This window comes from Pelecanus crispus, chromosome 9 (genome assembly GCF_030463565.1).
Source record: "Pelecanus crispus isolate bPelCri1 chromosome 9, bPelCri1.pri, whole genome shotgun sequence".
NCBI lineage: Eukaryota > Metazoa > Chordata > Aves > Pelecaniformes > Pelecanidae > Pelecanus > Pelecanus crispus.
The window spans coordinates 10,646,226-10,668,243 of NC_134651.1; the positions used below are offsets into that span (position 1 = coordinate 10,646,226).

The following is a 22,018-nucleotide window of genomic DNA, read 5'->3' on the forward strand; positions in this document are numbered from 1 at the left end:
TCTAAAGGAAACTGTTTGATGGGGAAGTAACTGTTTAAAACTTGTGCTAGTTTTGACAGGGAAGGATTAGTGTAGTAGAATGGGATAATAAAAAGTCAAGATGCTTGAACAGACGTTTAAATATGGTACTAAGGAAAAAAATATTGCAATGATACATGTTTCGTGTTTTGTTTTCTATAAACCTCACCATTTGACGTTAATGGCTTGCTTGTTTCACAGCTCATAAAGATAAAAAATGGCAGTTTCACACTGCATGTTTCTTCTGAGAGACGCTCAGACAACTCATCTCTGTGCGTAATCGTTGGTTTAACGTAGATCCCACCACATGTTTGCTTCTTTGTATTGTCAGTGATCTTTAGTTTCTGAAAGAATGTCAAAGGGCCGAGAACCTGGGGAAAGATGCTGAGAAAATAATCAGAGCCAGTGGGAAGGGTGGGGTGGCAGAAATAGTTGAATTCAAGGGTGGCAAAATCTGTGTCTGATTTATTTCTGATAGGAGAAGAGAAGAATGTGTGGGTTTGGATGCCTTTAGTGTGTGTATTCGTACCTGTGCTTGATGTGGCAACAGGTTTTGTAAAAAGTGTTCTGTGCAGGAGGGTTGGAACCAGGCAAATATGTGGGAGTGATTTAAGTGGGATGTTGTAGTAGTACAAAAGAAAAACGTTGGTGTGCAGAAATGTTGGAAAGTAGCAAGGGATTGGGGAAAGGGGGAGGGGCTGGTACTTTGCTGAAGGTGCTTTTAGGTAGTTAAGTACTCGTTGTACGAAACCAACTGATGTTTTGCAATTTCTTGTTTGTTTAAGAGGACAGTATTTTGTATACTAATTAGTGAGGTTGTCCTGAGTGTATATGGTCTTGTGAACTTGTGTTCTCAAGAGTTGTAAAAGGGGCAGGGAAAATGAAACAGGTGGTGTTAGAAGTAAGCGATAAGAGGACCTGGTATGGAATTCAAATTATTTCAGCTAAGTACTTCAAGTGGGGACTTTGTGCTTTAGTCTGTGAAGATCTATGCATGCCTGTTACAGCTACATAAAGGGGTGATTGATCCTCTGAGAACAGGAGACATGCTGAGAAGGTAAGACTTCTTTATTACGGTCGTACAAGTCCAAAACAATCTTCTGAGGTATTATTTGTCTTTTCAGTGATTTGTCGTATAACAGGAATTGGTGACAGTAATACTATTGCTCAGTCTTCAGTGCCTATGTGGCACTCTCTTACAAATTGTCAGTTTTGGTATCTTGGCCTTCAGTCTGCTTTGTTTGCTCAGGAACAATTAACACCACCCTACACAGACAGTTTATCAGGTTTTGTTCGCCTAATGCTGTCCCGTACTAAAGAAACTGTAGTAAGTCATTAACAGCATGCAACTTTCTGGTTGATATTGTAATAATACCGTTATCTAGTTAGTAGTTGGAAGTGCTTAAGTTTTAGTACTAAAAAAAAATGTATAGACAAATGGAGTACAATTCATTGTTTTGAGTAAAATGCCCTGATTTATTTCAAAGACAAGCTTTGAGCCGGAAAGATGCCCGAGTTCCAGCTCTGTTACCTTGAGATCTCAGAAAGCCAGCAGGCGTGTGGCTTTGCTGAGGGTTGCATAACACCACAGGCACAGCCAGCTCTGCTTGAAAAAAGCAGCTGGGTAAACAACAGTTGATAGGAAGCATCGTTAATACTCAGGAATAGTTTCTACACTACATTTTTATTGCATTTCTAAATATTAGAAAATATTAGGTTAGACTACATAGCTGATCTGAGTACAGCAGAGCGCTATTGTGGCTCTCCTGGTCAAGTTTTTGCAGTACCAGTACAAAACAAGAGTAAAAGGTGGCATTTTGTAATGCTCAGTGACTTTCTGTACCACTTCTAGTTTGATAGATTTATGATGGTTTGGGCTGTGCTAATGAGTGTGTACAGGGAGTGTAGGAGCTGTTGCAGTGGTATTAACAGAAAGTAATGACAACTTCAGATGTCTGGCAAGGAGGTCTCCAAAAATTGTGATAGAATACCCTTGTATGTATGATCTTAGCTGTGTAATTTTAAACTGTTAGTCCTGTCAAGTGAAGAAGGGTCTCTGGACTTCCCTTCTGGTTGCTATTGTGTGGAGTTTGAGCCTTGTGATCTGTTTAGGTCACAGTGCAATGATGTACGGAAGGTACTGCATGGAGGAGACCTAAGAGTTACCTGCCTGGTCCCTCTTTTATACATGACAGATCAAGAGAAGCAGAATTATGATGTATTTGGCAGAGTATCTTCCTACAATTTAAGAACCTAAATGCTGTTGTGCACTGACAACAACTTTTATGCTATGCAGAGCAAGTTATTCAGGCAAATACAGCTTTGATATTTAACTGCAAGTCAAAGGCAATATGTATAGATTAATTCCTTTGGATTGATGTCTTTTGACTGGGAAAGCTAATTATGAGACTATTTTATTTCATGGTTATAGGAAGGTTCAGATTGGGAGGGACATCAGGAGTTCATCTAGTCCAAAAGCTCTACATAGCCTGCACTGAGAGGTGATCACAGGGAATGGTTTTGACTGTTTTGTCTTGGTTGTCCCTGTCGCACCTCGCAGCCCCCCGCCCTGGTCAATGTCTGTAGGAGTGTTCTTGTTCATTTTTTGGATGCGTTCTAATGAAAAGTTTCTTCTACTACCAAGGGAAGTGTCCTTGAATAGATTGGCACTAGAGGACTGTATGTTTGGGATGTCCTTCACTTTCCTTCCAGGTGTTCATATCTGTTGAGATGTTCTGAGAGGGGCAGATGGTATTCTGTGATAACCTGCGGTTATCGGCATTCTGAACAAGGCGGACAGCATTTGATCTCATTGTTTGCACTGCCATATGTGTATTACTTTCACTTAATCGTTTTGTAGAATCGAATCAATGCAGTTAACTCCCCCCCGAGAATTCCCTGTACTTTTGAATACTGAAAGTACTTTGAATTAATCCAATGACTGAGAATCCTCGCTTCTGAAATCACATTGCTTTTCTGGAGCAGAGTTTACCCACTTTTCTTACTTGTCATTGAAGCCTGTTCCCCTTTTTGGCTAAAATTAAATGGGTGTTTGTTATTGTATACTAAAAAAAATAAATGCGTACTTGCTCAAAAGAGTTCCTCTGGTTCAGACTGCCCGGCTAATACCTTCTGTATTGTCACTGAAGAGTGAGTGAGAGGAGTGTGAGAACAGCCCAAAGCTTGCACTGCTTTGGTTAGAGTAGTTTGAGAACCGGGGGTTAATGACCCCCATCGTGTAACTTCACACAGGAGAAAACGCGGCCCTGTTTTTTGGTAGAGATCTGTAATCTGCTGGACTAGTCCTCCCATTGTGTTTGGGTCTTTTAACCTTATTTTCTTTTCATATTCTGTGACTGTTGAAGGCTAATCCATTTGCAGCACAGTGTGTTCCAAAGCGTGCAGAACCTGGCCCTGTCTTCAGCCAGCAGTCCGCTCCAAACGGAGACATCCGTTGTGTCCTGTGTTTAATTTTTAGATCTTATCTCATAAAAATTAAACTCTAAATGTAAAAACTGCCTACCAAAACCTAATCAAACCAGTCTTGATGCTGTTTCTTTTGAAGACCATTTTAAAAACGGGAAAATGAGGGTTGTCTGATGTGCTGCCTTTCTTCTGTGAGACTTCGATGTTTGACCTGTATCTTGTCGAATCCTTTTTTTCTTTTCGTAGCCATGAGCCTTTTAAGCAGTGGATTTTTACTGTGCCAAGCTTCCACTTGTCACACAATAATATGACCATTTCATTGACTGTATTATATTCCTGCACTAACAGGGTCCTGCTCCCTTAATAGCTACTGTCTGTTTGTGTTTTATGTGGCTGAGGGAGAAGAGTATTGTTTTGTTGACAAGGAGCAAAAGCTTTTTGTGTTCTGGTCAGTAGGTAGTATCTGGTGGGATAGATGGATGGTCAGGGTGGATGCCTCTGTTATTGGTAAGATATTGCCTCTGAACTCTCATCAGAAGGTAAAATTCATAATGTAAGGCAAGTAAAATGTCCTGAATTTAGTAACATTCAACATGTGTTTCGGATAACATTAGTATTTGTTTTTCTAGTTTTGGATGGGTTGGCTGATTTCATTAAAAGTTTTATTTGCTTTCTTCTGGGGTGGAAAGATAGGAGTTATAAGAGAGAAATGTAATAATGCATTTAAATTTCATTAAAAGCATCGTGACTTGTGCCTTTCACTAGTGATCTGCCATCTGGTTTTCTTAATCATCTTGTGGTGTCCTCAGTAGTTATGACTGGTTTTGCAACTATGTTGCTGGGAAAAAGGTATCTACAGCAGACCTCTAAAAAAAATCCTTTAATTTCTGGCACAAAATCTGTTTGTAAGCCAGCAGATAAGAACTGCAGCAAAATAGATATGACAAAGTGCCTCTGTAAACGCAAGGTCATATCTTGCAGCTAAACACAGGTGACACATTTGCAGCTAGACTTTTTTTTTTCTATACAAATCTCTTTTCAACTGCTGTTGGAAAAAAAACCACTTAGCAATAGTAGACCATGGTAGAAAAGAGAGAAAGCAGGACTGACAGCTACACCGTGATTTAAAAAACAAAACCCTGCAATTCCTTGGCCTCCCACATACTGTGACTTAAGAGGATTTTTTTTTTCTTGTTTACTTTGAGTAAAAATAAGCATGGGAAAGGGTAACTTTCCTGTAAATGGGAAGGAGAGATAATGATGTAGACAAAAGGCAAGCTGCTTGTTTTCATCCTGAAATATTATGCCAGGGAAAGAAGTTTTATATGGTTTATACCACAAAGTATATTTTGTTATATGTTGTTACATTTTGTTACTCTCCGCTTTGCACATTTTTGTACTAGTTTTATGGATGGCTGTGCTAATTTTTGCAGATATTTACGTATCTGTTTGTAAAAACAATTGTAACAAAATAGAAAAGAAGCTTAAGATTTAGCAAGCTTTAAGGATGAACTAGTTTGTAGACTGAAAGCAGGACCTTAAACTGATACTTAGATCATAAATCAAGTTTGAAATGGAATGAAAACTTAGTGATATTCAATGAATGGAGTAGACTCAAAACTGTAATGTTAAGTTTTACAGAGCAGGCTTTATCAGGCATGTTAAAAGGAAGAGCTAGACAGTTCTAGCTATGAACTAAATTATCTTCCCATTAAATTTGTTGAGCAACAACTGTCAGAGCAATTGTCAGTATAATTTTGGCACACATTTTGAAAAAGCCTTAAGATTTATTATCTAGGGGTGGTTTGGGGGGAAGAATTTTTTGAAAAGTTTTTTTTCATACTGAAAGAATATGTGAATTAGACTTGCAGTGCAGGAGCTGATCAGCCTACTGGAAGGCTGTTGCCTACTAGAACCAATCTAAATATTGAAAATGGTGGTTTTCAATATTCAAGGGGGGTAATTGTTATATGACTAGCCCAGAAGAGGAGCCCTTCATGCCTGTGCAAAATATTTTTATAAATGACTCTTCAGAGCAGTGGGTAAACAACATTTCATTATAAGATAATAGTGCACATAGGAATGTATGATTCTTCTGTATTTGTCCTGTCATGGACTTGACAAATGTTTTTGTATATGGTGAAAGTGCTAGCTACAAAACTGGAACTGCTTTCCAATTTTAAGTGAAAACAAAGTTCATAACCTGTCACAGATTTGAATGCCTTATTTAATATTGAAAATCAAAGAAAAATATTTCTGCTATAAAATGACTTAAGCAAATCCAGGGAATGTGCAGAAAGGATACAACCAGATTTTTTAAATTTTTTTTTTTTTATATACTATAGTTATTCGAGGTATATGAAGGATTTGTGTGTTGAATGCTTCATTTACTATATTGGTTCTGTATTTCTTAGTGTGACTTTGTTTAGTAACAGCTATTTCTGTGTGATTGATTATTGCAGACTTGTAGCACTTTCCATGTTCAAAGAACTTTATATATTTTCAGCAACGTTCTTAAAAATGGCTATTGATTTTTGAGATCTCAATTCTTATTTTATAAAATATGATGCCCTATAGTTGCCTCCTCATGGGTGTCACCCTTCAGCTTTGAAAATTTTGCCTACTCTCTGTACACATGTCTGAGAGGGAGATGATACTGCAGATAAGGTTAACTAACTGCTGGAGCCCACACAAGAAAACTGTTAGTTCTGAAATGAAAACTGTGTAGTTGGAACTTCAAAGGCATCTTCATTTCGACTTCTTCAGAGCAATGGGCTGCTTTGGGAATCACTGCAAAAGACCAAATGTTTTGGACCACAGCTACTGTCAAGCCTCAACTTGTCTTAGACTTCTTGGACCTTTATCATAATGCTTTTTTTTTTAAGGAAAAAAGAGAGAACTGAATGGCCTTATAAAGTAGTTTGGGAGCCACTAGCCACGTCTTTGAGATTCAGGCTTGCTTCTTAGAATCTGAATGTTAACTAAATTGTTTTCTTTATTAGAGTTGAAGACACATTTATTGTAAAGTCTCTGTTGTCTGTCACCTCTGGTGCAGATTGCTTTGCCATGTGTATGTTTGATTCTTGCCAGAAGACTCTGCCATCATTTTCTTTTCCTTTACTGATTTCCTAATTCATTTTTTATTACTAGCACTTTTTCCCCTCTGCACTGGTGTAGACAGCCATTTTTTAAAAAACTTGCCATTGTATCCAAATAGTGCAGATTGTGCAGTTAGAGGACATTGATAAAGTTGGATGTGCCTTGACACCCTACAAATACACGGGTTTTTGCTGAGCTGTTAATGACAGATAAAACTCATTAAGTTCATTTTGCTTGAACTGACATTACTAGTCCTATAACATTTTCCTGGTCCAGAGTTTGACTGCCAGAATTGTATGGGTGTGTACAATTTTTTCTTAATCTTAACAAAATCACTGCTAAAGAAATAGAGCAAAAGTATCACTGGATCTGATCATTATTGATAATTTTCATAATCTGTGTGTCTGAGTGTGAAAGGGAGCATCCTAAAGTAAAGCAAAGAATGAGGAATGTATTATAGGCATTTGGATAAGAATTCAAATAATCCTGTAGAAAAAATGCAAAGCTTGGAAGCCAGTTGAAGCCAGTCACAAAAACATAGCTTTTATAAAGCGTTAGGTTTGTTTTATCATATGATGTCCAAAATGGATTATGCTTTGTAAATGTATGCTTTGTGATTTGGAGTAGGGGAGGATAAGAAAAACTGGCTGGATGGCTGAGCCCAGAGAGTGGTGGTGAGTGGAGTTAAATCCAGTTGGTGACCAGTCACAAGCGGTGTTCTCCAGGGCTCTGTTTTGGGGCCAGTCTTGTTTAGTATCTTTATCAATGATCTGGATGAGGGGATTGAGTGCGCCCTCAGTAAGTTTGCAGATGACACCAAACTGGGTGAGAGTGTTGATGTGCTGGAGGGTAGGATGGCCCTGCAGAGGGACCTGGACAGGCTGGACCGATGGGCCGAGGCCAACTGTATGAGGTTTAACAAGGCCAAGTGCTGGGTCCTGCTCTTTGGGCACAACCCCATGCAACGCTACAGGCTTGGGAAGAGTGGCTGGAAAGCTGCCTGGCTGAAAAGGACCTGGGGGTGTTGGTAGACAGCCGGCTGAACATGAGCCAGCAGTGTGCCCAGGTGGCCAAGAAGGCCAACAGCATCCTGGCTTGTATCAGGAATAGTGTGGCCAGCAGGAGCAGGGAGGTGATTGTCCCCCTGTGCTCCGCACTGGTGAGGCCGCACCTGGAATACTGTGTCCAGTTTTGGGCCCCTCAGTGCAAGAAGGACATTGGGATGTTGCAGTGTGTCCAGAGAAGGGCAACGAAGCTGGTGAAGGGTCTGGAGCACAGGTCTTATGAGGAGTGGCTGAGGGAACTGGGGTTGTTTAGCCTGGAGAAGAGGAGGCTGAGGGGAGACCTTATCGCTCTCTGCAACTCCCTGAAAGGAGGTTGTAGTGAGGTGGGTGTTGGGCTCTTCTCCCAGGTAGTTAGTGATAGGATGAGAGGAAATGGCCTCAAGCTGTGTCAGGGGAGGTTTAGATTTCTTCATGGAAGGAGTGGTCAAGCCTTGGAACAGGCTGCCCAGAGAGGTGGTGGAGTCCCCATCCCTGGAAGTGTTCAAAAAATGGGTAGATGTGGCACTTTGGGACATGGTTTAGTGGGCATGGTGGTGTTGGGTTGATGTTTGGACTGATGATCTTAGAGATCCTTTCCAACCTTAATGATTCCTAGTTTTACTTTCATTAAAAAATTATCCAGCCACCAAGCCAGGAAACATGAAATTAATTGTTCCTCTCTCCTTAATTGGCCTAGTGGTGGACTTGGTAGTGTTAGGCTAATGGTTGGACTGAATGATCTTAAAGGTCTTTTCCAACCTAAACAATTCTGTGATCTAAAAGAAAGCCGGTTCCTTAACTGATGCAAAGTTGAGGTATTTTAAAATTAAGCAGTGTGCCTAAATCTCTCTTAAAATTCTTCACTACTAATGGAAACCAGACATGTTGTAACAGTCTTTGAGTGCTGTGTTAGAAAGCCTAACTTGCCTGCTCAGCTTGTTTTTCCTTTCTGACTTTGTTGATGTTAGAAGACCAATATGTTTGGCATCAGTCACCTGAATAGAGAAACTGGCACAGGGAAGTATGTTACCAGTGAATGAGGCCAGTTTAGCTTGATTGTTATTTTTGCAGATAAATAAGAAGAAGATAGATGGCTTTTTAAGTAGGGATTTTTCCAAGTTATTTCTGTGGGCATTTTGACAAAATAAGAACAACTTGAGCTGAATGTAACTAGGACTTTGTTCCAAGCACCAGTATGACTTCTAAATACAGTACTAGACATTTTTTTAACTTTGTGAAAGGAAGGATTATTGCATCATGATTTCTCAGGCCTTGTTTCCTAGAGTGTTTGTTTTCACAAAATAATGTAGTCTGTTTATAGGTCTTCTAGGAGGTTACAGCATGATTTGTTACCAGATATTTTAAACAACTGTAGATACAGTAAGCAGGAAGAGGAAGTTGCATGAATTGTGCATGACTTTAATACTGTTTTATTTCTTTACTGCAGTGATGTTTAAAAGAGGAGGAACAAATTGCATGGCACTGTGTAAACCTCAGGGTGTGTCAGCTGATTCACTACTTTAGTTGTTAGAGCAGCGTTTAAAATTGCTGTAAGAGACTGTTTCTTCCTTCACACTAACCTTTGATACGACAAATTCAGTTTGACTACTGCCCAGTTACATGACTGCAAGAATTATTGGCTGACTGGTTTGAGTACAAATTTACACAGACTTCTGAAAATGTGTATGGAGTGTGAAGAGTTCATCTTATCTGACGGAGGGAAAAGTATTCCATGTATATTCAGAAAAAAATCCAAAGCAAGAAAATCCATTTCCTCAAAACATTTTTAATCAAAATATATCTTGGCAGCAGCGTAATAGCAGGGTTTTGGGTTATCTGCCAGGAAATGTGTTTTATTTCTGCGGCCACAGTCAGTCAGTCACATCCCTAGGAAAAAGGCTTCCTGAGGCCTGAGTTTTCTTCTGTTTAGTAGTTTTATTAACTAGTACGTGGTGTCCACAGGGCTTTTGGGGAACCTACTACTTTCTTTAGCAGTGTTCAGTGTGGTTTTTGAAAGGAGGAAGAGCCTGTAATTGAGACATCCTTCTTTCAAACCCCTTTCACTGAAAACTGGCCACATAGCAGAAGTTCTTTTAGCAAACATAATTTTGCTTTTTTTCCTGGAAAAGCTGTGAATGATGAATAAGAAACACTGGGAGATCATGTTAAAGAATACTAGCTTTATGCAAATCATAAGCAAACATTGCTTGTCGGATGATTTGTAATTTTTGGTGCAGGTATTGCAAAGCTTGAAACAGTAATTGATTTGTTGTGTGCTGATCTCATGTCACCAATCCTAGCTGAAAGATCTGTGGATTTCTGCTTGTCTCAGTGCTGTAGAATGTGTGGAGAGGGCATACGTGCATGCTACATAAGTTAAGCTTTTCAGTGGTGGTTATTAAAAAATCAGCGTCTGCAGTACATAGTGTATACTGTATCCACAAGTTGACTGAGAAAGCTTCCCCCAGCCTTGTTTACGCTTGCAGGTGTTGAGAGGGCAGCCTCTTCCTTTGCGCAGTTCTTTTTTGTAGTGCTGCTTCTCCTTTGCTTACTCTGCCTGTTTCTCCAGTTGCCTAATTCGTTGTTCATGCTAATAATGCTTCCTCAGCAGCAATATAAAACTCTTCTTCCACACTGTACCCTTTTGTTATACCACCAGGCTATTGGCGTGATGATGCAATTGTTTTGGGGAAATTGATACATTAAAAAAAAAAAAAAAAAAAAAGGGAAAATGGTGGGCTTTCAGTTGGATCAGTTTTCCAGTCCACTTTACCATGTGGCTGCATGGGCAGTTCTCCTAGCACAATGGTGGAGATGGAGACAAAATGTAGGACGGGGTTATTTGGAGGAGAGGTGGCTGTTGAAGCCCGTTTCTTTTGTGAAAGAAATAACATCACAGTTAAAAATTTCTCCTCAGTTCCCCAGGATGTGTTTTCTGTGCTGTTTTAAAGGAGCCTAATTATTACACAGAGAATGTCTTTGTCTAACTTTTAGAACACTAATGAAATCACTGCTGAAGAGGTTTAGTAAAGATGAGTTTGACTTTGGTTACAAATTAATAAAAAAAGGAAAACTACGAATCACTTTTTTTTCTTTTTTTTTCTTCTTCCAAAAAGTTATTTTGGTTTGTGCTTTATAAATCAGCTTGACTCAAACATCGGTGTGTTGTATGTAAATGGCATTCGTTTAGACTATTTTCAAAAATAAACATCAAGTTTATCTGGGTGCAGAATTTCTGTTGGGGAGGTGTGTATTGAGGATTAAATATGAGAGCTGTATTCCAGGAGTAGATAGTGCCTGGTTTATGTTGATAAATCAGCTGAATGGCTGAACGTTAGCCAATAAATCTAGATTGAATTTGCGGCTTGAAAGGGAAGAAAAAAAATCAAACAGATTTTTTTTTGGTCACTTAATCTTATGGTCAAATTTTATTTTATTTACAGTTGATTCATGTAATACACCTGATTAAGCAGCCTTAAATACCAGGTTTTGTAATAAACTCAGCTTTATTTGTCACAAAGGCAGTGATTTTAAGTAGAAATCACTTCACTAGATAACTGCAGAAAAAGTAACTTTTGTTGAAAGATAGTGGTGACAACTGAATCTTTTTGCAAGACTCAAAATTTAATTTAGGGATTCTCTGCTCATGCTATTTAGCTGTAGAAATCCTTTGACAAGGGCATGTTACCCTAGTTTTGCAGCTGAGTTTGGTAATTACATTAGAAAGAGAAAGAACTGTCTAATAAGTGAAATTAGGAAACACTGTGCTTTCTGCACCTCTGTGCTGGCTTGCATATAGGTATTATGCAAAATCCCTTTGCTGGGCAGAAATTTGGACTACAAATCAGTTTTGCGTCAGGAGCAGGGTCTGTAACCAGCCCCGTAGTTACAGAAAAGTTAAAGGCATTTTGATTCTTGAACAATTAAGTTTAACGTCTGTGCAGAATTTTCCTTGGAGAGATGAGTAATTAAAATTTCTCTGGAAGATGTGCTTGGTCAATCTGACCAGCTAATTATGTGGTGACAGGGTTGTTAGGTACTATTTCAAATGATCTTTCATAGTTACAGGCATGAAACTTAGGAAACCTGGGTTCTGTTCCCAGCTCTCTCACTTATTTCCTGCTGTGCCTACAGTCAAGTCACAAAGGTTGTCAAGGATGTGTCCTCTTCCAACCATAGTTCTGACTTCTTGAAGAGGTTCTTGTCCCCAGCCTGCCTTGCTTGGGCATTGCCATCTCCGTAGATCTGCTGACTGCACAGCTTTTGCACTTTCTCCACGATAAATTTCAACAAAACAGAGTAAAATGTGTATAGACTACCATTTTAAGCTGTTTCAGCTCCACAGCTGCACCTGTAAACTCGTATGGCCTGAGATTCTGATTTGGATAATAGATTCCTCGCTTTTAATCGGATGAGTCTGCTTCAGTGGAGGTATTCTCTCCTCTGATAGAAGTGCTCGTGCACTTAGGCTTGAGATGTATGGAGGTCTTTACTCTTCATAATAAAAATGTCATTAAACTCATCAACTTTCAGGTGCTCAGATAGTGGCCTAAAAGGGGCATATCTCTACTTTGGAAAAAATTCAGTGATACACTAGTCACTCTGAAATTTTTCATTTATCTTTTAATAACTTTCAGCAAGTGGCATGGAGATTAGCATGTATCACTGTCAGAAGACTGCCAGTCTCTTCTTTGCTGTTTCTGTTTTTTTCCCTGCTTTACATCTGTTTGGTTTAGAGTGGAATTTTTTCAGGCTGTAGAGTATGACTTTCCAAAGTGAGGATGTCTGGCATTTTGTGAGTGCCAGGCATTTTCTGAGATAGAAAAGAGCTGTGTACCTAGTCTTACTAATTAAGCACATTTTTTCTTGCTTGCAAAACACTTTTATTGTGGCATCTTCTGGGTTGAAATGATGTGTCACTAATGTCAGATATCCAAAATGCTTCTGCTACAAACATTGTTCTCTTTTTAAATTTTGTGTCAGTGTTTAACAGGTACCTTTTTTTCATCTTACTTTCATGCTTGTATTTCTTTTCTTGAAGTTGTATTTCTTGAGTTGTGAACAGTTCCTTTCTTTTTGCTTTTGGCATCCTATGTATTCTTTCCAGTCCTTTCCCCTATCTACTTTTTGTCTCCCTTCTCCACACTTATCTTTAAACACGCTTTCACACTGGAGCATGTGACTAGAGTTGCCTCCCACTGCTTGTCATCTAAAGTTTATTCTCCTTCAAATCTCTTTCAAAAATCTCCCTTCCTTTCTTTCTCCCTTCTTTCTTCTGGACTTCTTTCTTTCTGAAGCAGAATGTTTCTGTAGTAATGATCCCAAATACAGAAATTTGTATGTTTGAGAGGATTTTTTTAATTATTCCTTTAATATGACACCATCCTGAATGTGAACATACCTAATGCCCTGTGTTAGAGAACTTTATCAATTAAAGAAAATTCTTGGTTGGTTATACCAGCCATTTTTTATGTAGCTCATTGTGCTTGCTGTTCATCACCCTCTGTAGTTAACTGGTGCAGAAGTATCTTCTGTTGGAGTTCTGTGAAGTGTCAGTTTTTATTTGGCACGAATTGAGGTCTGAGCCTGGTTTCACAAGTGGAGCAATACAACTGCAAAGGTGCTTTCCTCACCTCCAGTAGTGGAACTGGTAATGCCCTTTCCACCTGTTTCATCAGTTGTCCTTTCACTTGGCATCAAAGAACAAGGAGACTTTGTGTATACAGCACAAAGTCGGTTCTAAGATTAGGAATGTCTGACGCTCAGGCTGAAATTCACCACTTTTCTGGACAATCAGATTCCCTATTGAACAACTTAACAGTTCCATATTTAATTTCACTAGTTTCTTGCATGTCTTAAAGCTTTTTGTTTCTATTTTAGTGATTTTCTTGGTCTGTTACCTGAATTATTACTGTTTTACTGTCTTGCTTTTTGTCTTTTGCCATCACCTGCTTCAGAACGTTAGGTCAGGTCAGAACTTTAGAGCTAGGAAGGGTTCTGGTGAGTCATGTAGCCCCAGGAAACGCTCAATTAAAGATAAATTTGAATGACCTAGATATAAGCCCTTGTGTTAGAGACATTGCAACCTTCCCACATGACTTGTTTTGGCTTTTAGTTATTCCTTTTTATAAGAAAGGAATTTTTTTTTTGTTTTTGCAATATCCACACTAAGTTTTCCTAGCTGCAACTTAAGCCTGCTTCTGTTCTCCTTTGTCCTTCAGATTACCCCTTTTCTCGGTGGAACAGTCTTTTGTATATCAGAAGATGTGCTAGTATATCCCAAGTTTCTTCTCCTCTAGGCTAACTGACCCTCACTTGTTTGCTCTTTGCTTTTTAGATTGTTTAGCCTTGCGTTATATGTCATGCTTTCAGAACCTCTTGTGGCTCATGTTCCACTCCTCTGGATGCTGTCCAGTTGGTTCACAGTGCTTCAACCGTGGCTCCCACTCCTCCTCCAGCCTCCTTAGTACTGAAGGCCTTTTTCTCAATGGGATGACATTACTGACTCACATTCAGCCTGTGATCAGCTATAGCCTTTTGACCTTTTTCTACAGAACTCTTCTATGGGCTTTTATTCTCTTTTTGTAGATGCAGTTAATTGTGCCCGACTGCTGTATTTTTCAGTCTTCCATGTGTCTCGTTGGTCAAGGTGATTTTGAATTTTTTCTTGTCGTTTGCTGTTCTTGCAGTCCTGAAGTGGTGTCATCTGCAAATTCAACAGCTGTATCCCCCTTCCCCTCACAGAGGCAGTTGATGAAAATACTGACCATTAGACCTGAAACAGGGCTTTGGTTCCAAGGGGCCTCACTCAGATCTTATGTTTTGGCAGGAAACTATTGATAAGTATTTCTGATTATCCTTTTTTTTATGAGTTTGCTTTCAGTGTTGCTACTGCTTGTGTATGAATTGGTGGTAATGGCAGGAAATCACATTTGAGCTTAGACAAAGTGTGAGTTCTTGGAGATAGAACTTGTTTGGAAAAATACTATTGTCTAGTCAGATGCATATGCTTTTGTTTTTAAGCTGATGAGATTCTTTTCAAAAATCCAGTTATCACAGCATACTAGTATGACTTGTTTGTTTTGACCTTTTACTTTTCTCATAATCTGTTTTATTAGGGTTATCATGAGTGTGGCTGTGAGGTTTTGTAATTTATATATTTTCATCCACACTTCTGCTTCTTCTTTTTTAAGTTTCGCAGGGCTTCAAGTTTGCATGATAGCAAGTATTTTCTATCCTTTTTGAGACTTAGGATTTTTTCTTTCACTTTATGGAATGAGTACACAACCTCAAAATTGAGGTCCGTCGCCGTCCCCCGTCCCCCCCAAGTTTTGAAAATTCTCTGGACACAGCAGACTTTAATTCACATGTTAATTTTGTTTCCCATTCAAAAGCTGCTATTCTAAAACTGCTGCTTGATATCTGGATATCATTTTTCAGCACAAAGATAACAATTTTACAAAACTACAGTTAATAAAGTAGTCTTTCTTGATCATCTTTTTTTTTAATTTTGTGTTTTAGGGTTTTGACCCACCACACCAAAGTGATACAAGAACTATTTATATAGCAAATCGTTTTCCCCAGCATGGCCATTATGTTCCTCAGAAGTTTGCGGACAACAGAATCATATCATCCAAGGTAAGGAATCAATTTGTCATGGGAAAACCACTTGATATATTACTTAAGTTGTGTAGCGGATATGCGTGTGTGTATTGTGTCTAATGGTGCATCTACAATATTCAAAATGAAACAAGCTCTAAACTTGTTTGAGGAAAAAGCAAGGTTGCTTCCTATGTAGTTTTTCTCCTGCTCTCATCCCTTGTTCCTCAGAACCTGACTAAGTACAGAACAATTAAGCATGTTGGTCAGAATTTCTGAAGACAAGTAGGTTTTAAACCAGTGTTGCCAGTGTCTGGATGTGATGCACAGAACCACTTAAAAGGAAAGATGAAGCTGGTTGTGAGGATTTATAAAACAGCGAAATTGTAAGCTAGTACTCTGCATAAAATAAATCAGCAACAGACTGCAATAGCAGATTCCCTCCTAGTGTGACCTTGGATTGGAATCAGTAGAACTGATGGTGGGGATGTGTCTTGTCGCTGTAGTGTAGCAAAGTTATGGCTGCAAGAAGTAATCTCTGCTGGCCAGGATGCAAGCAGCCAGATGACTCCAGCTTCTCCTATCCCAGTTGGCAGGAGAACATTTAAAACTTTGACTGTAAAGGCAATGCAGTTGCTACCTCTGCTTCCCTGCTAGCTGTACTAAAAAAAACCAAAACAAACAAACAAACAAAAATTTGGATACAGCAGTTCTGTGTGGGTAGACCAGAAGGTTTGAGTGAGGCGAGATGGAAAATGAAAAAATTTAGCTTGAGAGTTTAATGAGAGCAGAACTGAATTTAACTGAAAAATTGTTCAGTATGTCATAACTGCTGTTCTCTCTCTCTCCCTTTTTTCCCTTCAGTATACAGTGTGGAATTTTGTTCCAAAAAACTTATTTGAGCAGTTCAGAAGAGTAGCCAACTTTTATTTTCTGATTATATTTTTGGTTCAGGTAAGTTGAATAACACTCAGGAAATTGCAATTTATGTCGTAAATTCTGCCACTGATATTTGTTTTCTGAATTTTAACTTCTCTACTTACATATTCTGTCTATAAAAACAACACATTTCCAGCTTCTCTGGGAAATTAACATAACTTCAAAAAGAATTATGTCCAAGTTTAAATACTGTCCTTAGGTTTTATCTTCATGAATGCTAATATATTTAAGTGTGCAGCTTCAAAGTCCATTGCACTGCCAGCACAGGGACTCAACTGTCTGCCTCAAAATACAATTTTAAATCTGTTAAGTTAGTAATAAAATTCTAAAGATGCTTTTTGATTTTTTGTGGCCATTGGTGGTGTTTGACTAAACCAGGAGTTTTACTCTGTGTGTTTTTAAGTGCTTCTTGGACGTTAGTGTGAACTTGTGTGAGTTCTTGCATAAAATTGAGCAGCATCCTTGCTCTTGAGCTGAGCACAGATTATTGTATATTCTAATTGTAGGTGGAATCGTGCTTTTGTAACTCAACACACTGTTGTCACACAGTTCTAAGATCCTCAAATTCAATTTGTTCAGATAAAATGAACACATAAAAATTTACAGCTAGGATTGACAGTTTGTCAGTTCTGAAGACATCTGTTGATGATGTTGATACCGTATAGGTCAGAAAAATTACTGTGGCTTTTGTAGCAGAATGTATTTCTTCTAATTAAGAACATCCACAAGTACATTAAAAGTATGACAGTTTGTAAATTTTCTGTGATCTTTGCACCTCCAACTCTGTAATTGTACTGGAATTCTGTTGAGCTATTGCAGATTTGGTAGATGAAGGATAAGTGAGGGGGAGGTTGTAAGAAGAGATAATAATTTTTGAAAGACCAATTAATATCTGAGACAGAAACAAGATTTTGGGGTACACAAACTTTTCTTCCATTACAAAATAGAATGCTTTGAACATGTACAGCCCTCCACAGTGATTAACCAACACTTACAGTATGTATTTGAAAAAAATGGTACCTCATTTGACAGAAAATGGGAATACAGTGAGTTCATAAGATTTGTCTGTGATTGTGCAAGATGTCAGTAGCAGGGCCATTTCTGCAATTTTTAATCCATTGCCTCCTGTGTCCCTTGCTCTTGTTCTTTAACATTTAGAAAAAATGAACTTTCTAGTAGGCTGAAAATTCCTGTGTTGGGAGTTACTGAAGTTGTATAGTTCTACCTTAGTCTAACAGAATGTGTTGCCCATCCCATCTTCCTAGTTAAGAATATTGACTTAGTCATTCCTGTTATGATGTTTCATGCTGTTTAACGTATCATGGCATGAAGAAGATGGGGGCATGCTGGAGATAGAACATAAATGTTACTTACAATAAACACAGATGGTGTTGCATTTTTAAAGCTTTTGTTTCTTTTTAATGCAAATTTACCTCTTTAGCTAAATTTTGAGTCACGTTCCTTTCAAACTGTTAGACTTCAGTAATATCTAAATGTGATGTCCACGAACAAATACGGATCTAAAGGCAGAACTTCTATTCAGAGTGTATTCCTGTTCTTCTCTCAGTCCATGACTCAAGTGGATGCACTAATTTGTATGGGAAGTGTTTTGTCTATATATCTGTATTCTTGGAAACCAAACAGAAGAAAAGCACTGTCATTTTTGTTCATTTGTTAGAATGGAATTCGGGGTTTATTCAAATTACGTTTGGAAGTTCATTAATATCTAATTTTTTTTTCTTTTTATAAGGCAAAGGTGCCCTTAAAAGTTTATCACCATGGTATCTTCTCTGTCATATGAATCTCATGTGACCAAGATGCAGTGTCTGTCATTACCACTGTATTCCACTGGGGATGACAGAGCTGGGGCAAGTCCTCATCGTGTGATTTAACATGCAGCACAATCCAGTCCGCATTGTTCACCTCACGTATGCATGCCAGAAACATGGTGACAGACTGCATTTTGGTTGTGCGAGGCTCCGCACCAGTTGTGTGATGGATGCATGTCCAGCTGCGTAGCAGGCTGAGGGCCATGGTGTTCTGGTGAAAGAGGGAAGAGGAGCATGCTGCCATGACAATTCCAGCAGCACAAAACTTGCTCCATTTTCACATATGAGCCTCTTTTGAGAAAGAAGGAGAGAGTGTAAATGGCAGAAATGTCATGGTTAACTCTGTTCAGCCAAAAATCAGATGCTTTTGGCATGGGTTTTCTTCGGCAACATGCTGCCAAGCTGAAATTGCAGTGCGACAGTTGAAGAACAGACAATATTGCAGGCTAGATCTGATTTATGTTGTGTTCTAGAAATTGTATGTGTTTCAGTGAAAGAAAAAAAAAAGCTCATGCATGTGTTGCAAGGTGGCATAATCTGTTTTCTTTGTGAGGTTCTTGGCTCTTAACAGAGTAAACTTCATGTCTGATTTTTTTTTTTTTTTTTCTTTAATGGTTCCCAAAGCAATGCCATAAGTCTCAGGTAAAGTGGATCAAATCAATGTCCATGGTTTTGAATAGTTCTTGTGTATATTTTCTTTACAGCACTTGATCATGTTGGTTTTTTCCTGCAGCAGAGGAGAACCACTAACATCCCCCCCACATACAGAATTTTAGTGTATACACTGCACTTTTGGCATGCCAGCAATAATAGCACAAACTGTAGAAACTGCATGTTAACTTGGGGGAACCAGAAAGGAACAGTCTTAAGGAATAGTGTTCTCTAGTATCTAAACTGTTGGAAATTACTATTTTAAACTTTATTTTCACTTCTGAAGTGGATGTTGTTATGCTCTACATTGCTGTTAAGCACTAGATTATAGAGTATTGAAACAGCTTCACGAAATGCAGATTTCCTTCCTTTGTAATATACTTTTGAATTCATCTTTGTAGGATGAAACCATATCTTCCTTTTACTAAGGATTCTTAAAATTGGCACATGCATTACAAATGTGATTAAATCTGTTCTATGCCCTAGAACCTTTGTTTGCATAATTATTAGCATATATTATTTAGGTGTCAGGAACTGAGTTTTGTTCCAGAAATACTGCAGAAAGTGCAGTAAAAATATTCACAGTTTATAATGAGGAGTTTGGAAAATGGCTGTCATCTTGCTTCATTGGGTTTTTTTTTGAAAGTACAATTGTAAAAATAAAATTGGGGCTAATGTTCATATTTTCTTCTCTTTTAGCTCATGATAGATACCCCTACCAGCCCTATTACCAGTGGATTGCCATTATTCTTTGTCATAACTGTGACAGCCATAAAACAGGTAAAGGGAAAAAATTTTGTAGCATGAAGTCTTTCTAAGGTAAAGTTACTTAACCAAGTCTGACCAAGATTATTTTTAGATACTAAAAATAAATTTAAAAGGTGTCAATTTTAGAAAAAATTTTGTATTTAATGTTTCTTGTTAGATGCTTGAACTTGAGCATTTTGGTTAGTTGTCAAGCACTTAGTGACTCACTGTGGTACCCTTAAATGGACAGTGAATGACTGTCAGACAGAATTTTTGTCTGAACATTACATGTCACTTATTTTAAGACCTTTTCTGAAAGCTCTTCGCTTATTCCTTTGGCACATCTTGCTGCATATTAAAACCAGTCCTCCCACGTGACACACTGAGAAAGGAGCTTGGGTAGATGAAGCAATGGTGCAATCCATGTTTGTCAGTAGTTAAAAAGCAAATTTTGCTCCAAGGAATACATTTCATGGCATGAAATATATATTAATGGTAATCCTGTACCAGGTAAAAGGTCCGGTTTAGAAAGCTTCTGGTTTTGTATTCTTTTTCTTCGGTTGCATAAAACATTTTGGAGTGCTTTATAGCACTTTAAATAAAGAAAAATCTTCTGAGTTTAATAGAAATCTCGTTCAAGCATCATACTACGTCCTACTAAGACCCAGAGCCCTTGGAAGGAGAACGTTGGAGAAAAAAAAAAGGGGGGGGGGGGGAGTGGAGAAAGAAAGGAAATAAATTATTTTCTTTAAACCCTTAAAGCAAGAGGAGAAAGAAGCAAGCACATAAATAAAGAGGTGATGTGGATAGAAACAATAATCTCTTCTGCAGCGAGGTAATTTTCAGGAACTATCCCCTTCAAAGGGTTTGACAGTGCTGTCTGAGGAAGAGATGCAGTCATAGCAACTGAAAAGTAAGCAGGAGACTGTTACGGAGCTACAACTGGAATTTCAATTTGCCTTCTGTGCCAGTAAGACCCAAAGCCACCCTGAAATAGGGCAAAAGTAAAAATAGCTATAGCTTTCAAGCAGATAGAATGGTGTTTGGGGCAGAGGGGATCTTAATGCTGGAGTAATATTTGAACTAACATTTCATCTTGTTGCTGTGCAATTTGTGTATGTAGAGTGCCATAATCCTATTCAATAGCAGTTGTTATAATCACCCCCCAAAAATTCACATGTTCAAGAGCTATAGTCACAAGTAGGCAATGGAAAATATCCCTTAAAGCTGTGTGAATGGAAAGAGATTTTCCACTTAGTTATAAATATTAGATATTTTTTCCCAGAAAGAAGTTGGACTTGTATAAGTCTAAAATAGTCCAAAATAATCTATTGCCATGTTGTTTCCAGATGCCCAATGTTATATTGGGAAATTTATGTATCTTACCATCAATTGCAAAGAATAGAGATTCTGGCGTTCCTTCTAGAAGTTTCAAATAATTCATGACTTGCCGAGCATCAAGAGTTTTTCCGATTGTCTCAATATTTCTGCAAGGACTATTTGAACCACCTAAACTGGTCTAATGTACTCTTGTGTTTATCCTACCTGCTGCAAAGTGGGCAAACAGTATTCACAAGCTGTTATCTTGGAAAGACAATTCAGTGTGCTATTTCCAACAGGTTGCCCTTGGACAAGGAAGAAAGATAAATCTTCTGTTGGAATGCAGAGGGGAAAATACCCAGTATGGTCTCAAAACCAGCTCCCATTTTCTTTCAAACCAGAAGTGGAATAGGAAGCAGATTTTAGGGGAAGAAACCCCTTTTGAAAGCTGCGGGGCACTGGTTCTTTATAAAGTTACATCAGGGTAAATGTTAAACTGAAACTTAGTAGTCTCTCAAAAGGTGAAAGGGAAAAATAGAAGCATTAACTGTATGTGGTTTTAAGAAGCTTAGCAGTGTGTGGAAGAACTTTCCCCTCCTTCCAGAAGGCCAGTTAACATGGCACTTCTAGCAAACCTCAAAACTCAGCCTTATTTTAATCTTGGCCAAGGAGATAGAACTTTTTCTTTTTAGACGTGTAATTGCACCTAGGTCAGAAGGACATGCAAGACTGCAAAGTGATGCAACTCATGCTGTGTCATTTTCTCTCTCTTGTTAGCCAGAGTGCTTTTGTCCTTATGCCGATGAAGATGTGTATGCAGTCCTCAGAGAAGTCCAAAATTAGAAAATAAATAAAAATAAAACAAAAATTAAAGTTAAAAAAACCCAAACCAAAATACAACAAAATAAAGGTATTTCCTAAGGAAGTCTAGGGAACTTAGCCCATTTCAGTAAGTTCATAGGTATTTAGCAAACGAGCTCATTGGACACAGATGTTTAGACGACTGTCAGGTAAATTAGAAATGACTACTTTGCAGGTTTTGATTAAATATAGACCTAAACTGAGAATGAAAAACTTGGTAATATAATATGGAGGCCTGGTTTAATTTTGTCCTTTTCTCAAGTACATTGTTGCAGTTATTTAAGAACAACTTGAGAATATAATTTAGTTGAAGGATTTTAATCTTTAGTTTCTGTTCATGCAGTTAAGCAATATTCCCTGTATTCCTATTGCATCCTTCTTTTTAACAATATTTTTGCAATATTTGCAAGTGAGGAAACTCTCAAAAATGCCACAGTAGGTAAATTTTGGGGAAATTTAAACTGACCACAGTAAGCTGGCTTTTAA

The 22,018-nt window shown here is 38.3% G+C and overlaps 1 protein-coding gene across 1 annotated transcript in view; it reads left to right on the forward strand.

The window, feature by feature from the left end:
* Positions 1 to 1,525: 1,525 nt before the first annotated feature.
* ATP11B (ATPase phospholipid transporting 11B (putative)) overlaps positions 1,526 to 22,018 on the forward strand; it is a 59,530-nt gene continuing 39,037 nt past the window's right edge. The window contains exons 1-4 of the mRNA XM_075716833.1: positions 1,526 to 1,642; positions 15,108 to 15,224; positions 16,050 to 16,139; positions 19,304 to 19,384. Coding sequence (XP_075572948.1) covers positions 1,526 to 1,642; positions 15,108 to 15,224; positions 16,050 to 16,139; positions 19,304 to 19,384 — 405 coding nt within the window. The remainder of the gene's footprint in view (positions 1,643 to 15,107; positions 15,225 to 16,049; positions 16,140 to 19,303; positions 19,385 to 22,018) is intronic.